The 10,000-nt window shown below is 39.4% G+C and overlaps 1 protein-coding gene and 1 long non-coding RNA gene across 4 annotated transcripts in view; one reads left to right on the top strand and one right to left on the bottom strand.

The window, feature by feature from the left end:
- hmbox1b (homeobox containing 1 b) overlaps positions 1-10,000 on the top strand; it is a 39,987-nt gene that overhangs the window by 28,562 nt on the left and 1,425 nt on the right. For all 3 annotated transcript variants that reach the window (XM_086061234.1, XM_086061236.1, XM_086061235.1), the window contains exon 10: positions 5,313-10,000. This exon is cut by the window's right edge and continues 1,425 nt beyond it. In XM_086061234.1, the coding sequence (XP_085917360.1) occupies positions 5,313-5,456 (144 nt within the window). In that variant the 3' untranslated portion in view covers positions 5,457-10,000. The remainder of the gene's footprint in view (positions 1-5,312) is intronic.
- LOC147158328 (uncharacterized) lies at positions 1,517-3,662 on the bottom strand. The gene is made up of 4 exons (XR_015090670.1): positions 3,529-3,662; positions 3,393-3,443; positions 3,288-3,320; positions 1,517-3,206 (listed from the first exon to the last, which is right to left on the bottom strand). It is a non-coding gene; the product is annotated as an uncharacterized LOC147158328 (long non-coding RNA).

Consider the following 10,000-nt stretch of genomic DNA (forward strand, 5'->3'; position numbering starts at 1 on the left):
TGGGCAGTTGCACTGATTAGACCGCTTTTTTCACTTATTGGGTGATGAAACAAACAAAATAAATAGATTCTGCTGTGCTCCATATATTTATTTCATGTGGTCATTTTGACCAGTTAATGTAACAGAAGGCTTCTAAAAATATTTCCAAAGGTTCTTCAAGTGGTTTCGGTTCACTTGTTTGGTGTGCACAAGGCTTCAGATAATAGCGTTCGCTCTCTGGGGGGAACTACTGCGAGCAGAGCAATCCGCTGAACCAACCTGACAAATGTGAACACTTCCTAATTAAGACAGCTGACAACTCATTTTAATGTGTTAAACGTTTAGTGCTGATTTAACACTGGAAATTGAACCTGAAATGAACCAAACTACTCATTAAAATTACTTTATGATGTTGAATCTGATTTTAGAATTAAGTCTGAATTCTGAGAATAAAGTCAGAAATCTGAATAAAGAATAAAATCACAATTGTCACTTTAGACTTTAAAGTGAGAATCTTGCCAAACCTTTTTTTCTCTCTCTTCATTGGCCCTAATCCTCTTCCGTAGGGCGATGTGGCCAAAAACATGAAATCTCAATATATATATTTTTTCCTTCAGTCTTTCAGAACAATTACGATTTTAATCTAATAAACCAAACAAACATTTATTTAAAGATTTCATTTATTTAAAAATAATTCCTGTACAAAATGTTCAGGCAACAATAATGTTTACTGATTCTAAATAAGTTTTAACATAAATTTAACATTCATGGTTTGTGCTTCAATGCCACAATTAAGTAGTTGTTAACTATTTTAATCATGTCTTGTAAACCACTCATACAGCATTCTGCCAGAATTACAACTCACAATAACATTTGGATATAACAGAACATAAGAACAACTTTTATTAATCCAGAAGACAAAATTCAATTTCACGATTAGCAAATTTTCAATGATTAGATTTTTAAAATGACGATTAATCGAATTTATTCGATTTATTGCCCAGCCCTGAAGTAAAAATAATGATAATAATGCATTCGATTTATATTGCGCTTTTTTGGACACTCAAAGACGCTTCACAGTGGTTGCATTATTCGTGTGCTCACACATTCACACTGTGGTGGCGGTAAGCTACTTAACTCTTTGACTGCCAGACGTTTTCAGAAAAGGGATGCCGCCAGTGCCAGCCGATTTAAGCATTTTGACTGATCTTTCAAGGTCCACAGAAAATGTTCTGTTTGGACTATGGAAACACACGTACTACCAAATGAAAGATTGGACTTTCATCTTTCATCAGAAAAAAGTTTGTTTCTACCTTATTCCGTTCTTTAGTAATCAACAATAGAAAATGGTTAGTTTGACCCAATTTCGCCTGTTTTGGACCAAAATACGGAGAAATCAAGCTTTTAGTGAAACGATATTATTTCATGCATTCTAGTGAATTTTACACTTCTTTTTGTCCATGAATGATGCCACAAACACCTAAATAGTGCTTTACTTCTATAAAACACTACCACCAAGAATGAAAAAGTGTTTTTTGATAGCAAAATAACAGTTTATTTACATTCAACATTCAACAGTGTAATACAACAAACGTGTGCAACTGTGCAACTGTACATGTGTGGTGTGTGCATGTGTTTCTATTTACAATTCTGTGGATGTTTCAACTACACAAGTTTTTTTTTGGTGTGGTATATAGTGTAACATTGCCCTGGGTGCAAGGGGACGCAGCAGGATTTGCACCACAGATTTGTTTCGCTGCGAATGCCCCTTCGAGTGCAGACCCTACACTTTCTTGCTGGCTTTTTTTTCCGGGGGGTAGCAGGTATATACTGCAGTATGTGTTTTGCCATGTTGCCATCAAGTCGACTTTCAGGATCGGTATATGGTGACCTGGTGTTCTGTCTGGCTTCCTCATGTCCTTCTGTTTGTATGTTTGTAGCAATGTCCTCCTCCTGGTCCTGTGGTAAGAGCCACCCTCTCACCACCTGCTGGATGAACTCCAAAAAATGCTGACATTTGCCAGGATGTTTAGCTTTGTACAGGATGAAGGCATTGAACAAACATATTTGAAACAGATAGGCAACAAATTTTTTGTGCCATTTCAATGTCTTCCTCGTGAATGGGTGATAAGAAATGTTTTGGTCCATCTTATCCACGCCATTCATTGTGGAATTGTAGTCCAAAACACATACAGGTTTCGGGAAAGGCACTCTTTTTTTTAGTGCCTTCCGCCACACATCAACTGTCCGCATTTCATCTTTGTGAAAAGTAGTCACCATCCTCAACAAACGCTTGTCCTGCCATGCCACAACCAACACATTTGTGTTGTGTCTCACCAATTTCCCCCCCACCCCAAGGCCAGTGTTTGTAAGAGAAGTGATCTCATTTGGTTCACCCCTATTTTTTCTCAGTGTACCACAAACATTTGTACGTGCTGCCAGGAGACGTTCACACAACCCAATTGAATTATAAAAATTGTCCATAAAGAGCGTGTACCCATTTCCTGGCAGACGATCTAGCAAATTAAACACGGTATCCGGCAGAGAACAACTAGTACCAACATAAGGTTGCATATTAAAACAATATCCTGTTTGGGAGTCACACAGGATGTATGACTTAATTCCATATTTGATTGGTTTTTGGGGGTTGTAAACTTTAAACGATAGACGGCCCTGAAAATTCATCATTCCCTCATCAATACATACATTCCTACCGGGTTGGAACAGTTCTTTAAATTTATTTACAATATGGTTGAACACAGGGCGGATTTTAAATAATTTGTCATCTGAACTATGTCTCTCATTATTGTTAAAATGTAGGTAACTCCAGATAAGCTGGAAGCGGTTTCGAGGCATCGCGCGACTAAAAAATGGTGTGGTTTCAATTTCATCTTGAGTCCAATACATTTCTATACTGGGCTTTTTTATATACCCAGTAAGAAATTGGAGTGCAAAAAATGTTTTCAATTCACTTACAGACACTGGCTTCCAAGCACGACTCCTGCAGTGTGGCAGACTTTCAGTCTGCTTCTGCATGGATTGCCGTGCATATAAATTTGTTTGATCTGCAATGTGCTGGAGAAGTTCGTTTGTGAGGAATAGTTGCAGGAAGTCAGCTGGCAGGGTTGAGTTTAGCTCTGCTGCGGCACCCCTTGGTCCTGGAGTTTCAGTAAACAGGAATGTGTTTGGCTGCCAGCCTGTTTCATGCCAGCCAGAACTTTTGGGATCTGCAAATATACATTTCAATATCATAATATTTATTTTAGATCAGTGTGAAGCAATATATATATATAAATATATATGTTTACCTTTTTTCTTGGATTCACTGGTTGATGCACATTCTGTAAATTATAGAAGACATTTACCATCAAATATTTTACTCGTGCTGAGTTGGAGAATCATTTTTTTTTTACCTTTATTCTGCTCACGGTGAGACGCGTCACCTTGAGCCCGACGAGCTGCAGCTGAAATAAATATATACAATTACAATCATATCGAAAGACCGTTTTCTTTTGTTGTTGCAGTGTATTGAAAACACGGTTTTTATACCTCTCTTTGTCGTGGAAACTGTAGGTTGTGGCTGTGAGCACGATCCACGATCTATGAATTGTACATTCACGTTACACGAGGTGCTAGCAGCGTGCCGGAAAAGTATCTCATAGCAAGTTTGCGCTTACCGTCACATTCTTCTGCGGAGGAAATGCTGTCCGAATCACTTTCGCGAAGATCCGACTGTACCCACTCCTCCGAAGAATAGCCATCCGACTCGGGGTACTCTTCGTCGTCCGAATCAACGTCCGCGTTTGCAGAAGTACTTGGACGTGCACCACGTTTTCCAGCGTTAGCACCGCTAACCGGCGTCGCTTTAAGACGTGGCCGAAGACGTCGCGTCAAAGCCGCAACTTCGGCGTCAACCTCGTTGTCGCCATCATCATCATCATCGCCACCAACATTCAATTTAGCACAGGTTTCTTTTTGAAAATACCGATCAAGCGTGAGCTGCTTGCCACCGGTCGTCATTTTTGCTTGCTTGTCCTCCATGTTTTTTGCTTTCTCCATCTACCTCTCCACTCCACTCTAGCTCCGCCTCACCTTTTATACCGACGCCCACGGTGGGCGGCACACCCAAAGTGCAAGGAGAGTCATCGCTGCCATCTAGAGGCCAAAACGAGTCATTAAACTTACCTGATCTGCCTGATACTTTCAGCACAGCTGCCCAAGGCTTTCCTGCACCCGTTTTCATAATAAAAAAAAAAAAACATAGGGGACGTCTTTTAACGTCCTCGGCGCCCTTCCCTAGGTTTATGCTAAACGTTTTATAACGTTTATGGCAGTCAAAGAGTTAAGTAGCCACAGCTGCCCTGGGGCAGACTTACGGAAGCGTGGCTGCCAGTATGCACCTACGGCCCCTCCGACCACCACCAAACATTCGCACCTTACATACACCAGTGTGAGTAGCACTGCACAGTAGTCACGTGCTGTTTTGTTGCACGTGTGTTCAAACAATGAGCATTCCCTTTCCAAGCGTGCAATAAATGACCACATCATACATACATACAACATAATCGAAGAAACGCGAAGTTTCTGACGCTGTGAAAATACCCTGAATGCACCATTTTGCCTGCATAGCATTAGCAACTAGTAGTGTGTAGCGTATGTTACTCTGGTTATTCTGTTGTCCCTAAGCGTTCTTTAAGCTATTTAATGACATCCCAGTTGGAGTTTACTGTAAAACTAAACACACTACAATAAGAATAACATCCACTGTATATTTAAATACAAAACATGCTTATGCTGAAAGCGAAGGGAGGATCCAATTGAAATGCTAACTGAAACTTAGCATCGACTTATAGTATGGATAATTTTATGCATTAAATATATATTTTCAAATAATCAGCAGATTAATCAGAAACCTGTAATTTTTTCAGCCGAAAATGCTTATTGGTCGGGCCCTACACTTTCAACTGTAAAAAGATGTGTGTGAATATTGAATCGTCTTATTCAAGAGCGATATGAGAAATTTACAGTACAGACAAATTCATTCAAATGCATGTAAAATGACACCAAAATAGTCATCACATCATACAAACGTATCATATCGAATCAAATCGTTATTCCACACCGAGTTGAACCAAATCGAACTATCCTTCAATGGATTCACGCCCCACGTATGGAAAACTGTATCGAATCGTCTTCTGTAGAGTGATTCACACCCCTGCTATTAACTGTACATTACCCCTCAGAGAACTCACTTGCCAAATACTGAGCCGTATCTAGCAACTCTACTCTTACTCCCTTCTTCGATTCCCATAATAGTCTCTCCCTTATCTCAGGATGACAGCGGCGCTCACAGCGAGCACCAGGATCCCATCTCTTTGGCTGTAGAGATGGCCGCCGTTAATCACACCATCCTTGCCCTGTCTCGAACCGGAGGCGTCCCCAGCGACATCAAGACAGAGGTCCTGGAGGACGACTGAACGGCGAGAGGGGAGGAAGCAACAAGAGGCCAAAGGGAATTCAAAGGTGCATTCAACCGCAGGAACCTTACCTGACAACTTGGAACTTTTGGAGGATCGTTGTGTGTTTGAACAGGAAGTACTTCTAAATTAACTCATTCAAACCCAAAAACGTGTAAATACATTATTTAATACTTTGTCCTCCACTTCCAAAAACATATTTTTACGTGTTTTTAATGCAAGAGCATACAAAAGGCTTTGATGCAGATTCTGACATAAAGAGGTGGCTTAAAGCAACCAGAGGTGGCAAATCCGAGTCGAGAAAGTAAAAACCCTGCCACAGTTTGGCTTTAATCTCTTGTGCTAGCTAGATAGCTCCCTAGCAGGAACCTAGCTAGCTCGCTAGCTAGCACCTAGGGCTAAAGCCAAACTGTGGCATTGTTTTTACTTTCTGGACCCGGATTTTACCACCTCTGAAAGGAACGGTAGTTATTACAGAAAACAGCCAGAAGGTGGCATAAGAGTATAAGAGATCAGGCAGGGCCATGTTGCAACAAGCTCTTTTTTTCAGTGTTTCACCAGGAATGTGAATGTTGATGAAACTTAGTTTCTAATGCTCATTGCTGCAAAACGGAAACTGATACAAATATATGTTTTTTCCTGATGAAAGTAGGATTTCAATCTTTCTTTTGATAGGTTCCATGTTTTTATAGCAATAGAACACAATATTCTGTGGGCCTTGCAAAATCAGTCAAATTCTAGTAAAACAGCCGGGAGCGAAGGTGGTTGCTTCAGTGAAAATGGCTGCGAGTGAATGAGTTAAGTTCAGTGCTGGGAGAAGACCCTATTTGGGCATCTCAAAAGTACGTTCCCAGAAAAAATCCCAGAAACGGAATTTCTGAAATTGTCCAAACGCTCAACTTCCCTCCAAAGAGTTGTTGATTTCGGGGTGGTTCCTAGTTCCTACCGAGACCTCATTTCCTTCCTTCCTTAAAGCAAACCCTCATGACTGATTGTCTCAACTTCCTGATATATTAACTCATCGTACAACTTAACAAAGGATTCAGCTTACTATCCCAGAAAACGGTCTGTGGAAAAAAGCTCAAGCAGAAGTCCTGGCCTTTTCTCACAAGCAAAACCTGCGGTTGTACCTTCCCGGACGCTCTCCTCTACTTTCCCTCTCCCCAACTCCTCCTTACCTCTGCAGCCTGGTCGTCTGAGCCAATCCTCACTCAGTCTCACTCAACCTCAGAGACAAACTCAACAAATGTGTACTGTATATAAGATATATGGTTCTTCTAGTTCTCAGTCGCCCCCACCGTACGGTGTGCTACCTACCTTCTCTCGCCACCCTTGTTATTGTGCAATTATGGACGATGTCTTAGGGAGAGACGAACGGAGAGCGTCTCCTCCGTCGGAACGAATCCGATCGGCAGGCCCTTCCGTCAGACGCCCTCCCAACCCTCGGAATGTTCTCAGCCCCTCGTCGGAATCATGGCGGTTTTCTGCTGTCGAATGCAAACTTGAAGATGAATAGCCTTAAGTTCCAAAACACTTCTTTTGAATCTCACTACAGGACTGCTTTGCATGTCAGAAACCATCAATAGTGCTTTAAAATTATATTTAAAGTGTAGGGGGAAAAAAACAAGTTTCCATTCCACAGCAGAAAGTCTTTACAATCATTGTGATGTTTAGCTCATCCATGACGTAATGAAGAATCAGTTTATGGGTCAATGTGATAATCAAGCAAATGTAAGCTATCTACTAATGGAATCTGTGCTTTGTTTGAACGCCATCCATGCCAAAGGAAACGATGCTCTGATGAGGCCGGCTCAAAGTCGGCTCTCATCGCCACTGACTCGTCAGACCGCCGTCTTCATGGACATCCAAAGCCATTTCTTAGATTTGACAAATGGTGTAACGCTAGCTAACAGAGGCCGGATGTATCATTGTAGCTTATCCGCCTTTATAAAGGCCTAAAGAATGTGATCAGAGCAGATTTTTTAAAAAGTCATTAGGTATATCAAACTAAAACCAAACAAGAAATTGGTTTGGTCTTTGCCAGTGTAATTGGCTCAAAGGTTAAAGCATGCGGCTCTCTCTAAAAAGAACACAAGTGTTGTTTTCTCTGATGATGCAGCAACTTTTCAGTCTAACTTAACTCGGCACTTTTTGACCAAAGGAGTAGATTTACATTCTGGGAAAATTATTGTTTGTGTATTTCTTTTTTTGAAAAGTGTTGTATACACATTTATTATCAAAGTCAGTATGTAAGTAGCATAACTCAAATTTGTGCAGAATCTGTCAACCTAATCACATGACTGATGTCAGTTCAACAATTAGCTATTGCTTATTATAATTTTGGTCAATGCATTAATGGGCAAGAGTTTTTGTTTAGTTTTTTTTAACGTTAAAGCAGTGTACATGAATAAAACTATTTTAACATCTTAACTGATTTTTAGAATGTAGGGGGAAAAAATCTAAGCAAAAAAAGTATTGTTAAAAAAAACAGTTATGCCTTAATTTATGTTACAGTCACAGTGGAAATTATTATTATTTTTTAATAAAAATTTTATTTTTTCACTTTTTGTTAAGCTGATCTAAAAGAATGAAAATTGGTCTGGTCCAATGTTACTTCATGTCCTGCCATTCACAAAGAAGTCTGCCGATGGGCCAAGGTTATAAGAGTTAATGAATAAAATAACCAAAACTGAAATTGAATAAAAATGAAAGTGCTTTAAAAAATAAGCTGTAAGTGTTTGTGGTTCATTTAAAATTATTTATTTGGTATTACTTGAACAGTCCTTTGATAATTGAAATTCACATTAATACACAATATTTAGTAACCTTTTATTTTTTTATCTTGCACTTGACAAATGTTCCATATTAACACTCCATTTGTTCCTTTTGTCTTAGCATTATAAAACTTGTTTCCACCCTGCCCTAGAATTGAGAAAATAAATAAATAAGAAATAGCATGGCCAGTAAGTTATCTTGCAAACGTAGTTTTAAAATGTGACTTTTTGCACAATATTCCAATCTGTAGTCTAAGCTACCATAACTGTCTTTCGGGGTAAGATTCTTTTATATATATATATAATAATTATTATTATGTATTTATTTTTTACTGTCCTCACAAAAATAACACATTTCCCCAAAGTGTAAAACTACTCCTTATAAAGAGGCCCTTATGTAATGAGAGAGTAATTTTACTTTGAAACTGTTGAAATAGTCTGATTTGGACGAATCGCATACTGTGGCTTTAAAAGTGTCTCCTTCAATGTAACATCTTCATGCATTTAAAAAAGGATTTAAAAAAGGATTTTAGGGTAAAGAAAAGAAACTAAAGTATTTATACTCATTTTTAAGGCTAATGTACAAAGTGTTTTGAAAAGAAACATGCCTCTTGTTAAATTAATCAAGCTTTTTTTTTTAAAGTTCACTCAGAATTTTTTTGACATGTCTTTTTTTATTGACCATTATTCGACTGAACAGCAGTCTTCCTGTTTGTGTCTGAGGTATTTTGTGAAAGACAAATGACAATGCACCTTACGAAAAGGAAAATGTTAAGCTTTTTACTTCAACTTGATATGATCTTGTCCAAAGGTGGCAAATCCAGTTCCAGAAAGTAAAAACGCTGCCACAGTTTGGCTTTAGCCCCTGATACTAGCTATCGAACTAGCTAGCTAGCTCGCTAGCAGGTAAACAAGCACCTTGGGAACTAGCTAGCTAGCTAGCTAGCACCTGGGGCTGAAGCCAAACTGTGGCAGGGTTTCTGTTTTCTCGACCTGAATTTGCCACCTCTGATCTTGTCCCTTCCCTTCAAGCATGACTCCATTTGGGAAATGTTTCCGATTTTGGGAGCACTGGCACAGAAAAGGAAAATCATTGAAATACACATAGGTCCAGAATGATAGTATTTTGACTTTTTCCCCTCAGTCTTGCCTTGATAGACCACCACAATGGATTTGAAATAAAACCAGATGTGATAGAATCGTAGACTTGAAGACCCTGTAAAGTGAATTCAGAGATACATGTTTGTAAATCATGGCTGAAAACATGTACAAGTTCAGAAGTTTGGATGAATATAGTGTTCAATTTGTTCACTTTAGTAGTTATCTGGCACAGTTAGCTAGCTAGCAAGCTATACCCCGAAAATCATCTTCCCTTCAGAAACAGTGTTCCCTCACTTTTTGCAGCTGTTATGTTCCACGCCCACCCACAATAGGTGAATTTCTGCGAAGAAGAGGACGTTTAAAAAAAAATAAAAAAACGCGATACAGCGAGGTGCAACCCAAGATAAACCCTATAATATAGGAATTTTGGACCCAAATACAAATCCGCGATATAGTGAATCAAGTAACGAGGGACGTAGTCCACCGCTTTTAGAGCGCCACGTTGTCAGCCATGAGTGCATGTATGGATAAAGGCAAAACTTCAGAGAGGAAAGAACTATTATTTTTTTAAAGTCTGACTAGATAGCTAGCATGTGGAACAGGGCGTGGCCGCTTTAGAGCGCCTCATTGTTGCAGTGTGGAAAAGTCCTGCCACGACCCAGTGAAATT

The sequence above is a fragment of the Leptonotus elevatus genome, chromosome 18, assembly GCF_054856555.1.
Source record: "Leptonotus elevatus isolate MCC_2025b chromosome 18, RoL_Lele_1.0, whole genome shotgun sequence".
Taxonomy (NCBI): Eukaryota; Metazoa; Chordata; class Actinopteri; order Syngnathiformes; family Syngnathidae; genus Leptonotus; species Leptonotus elevatus.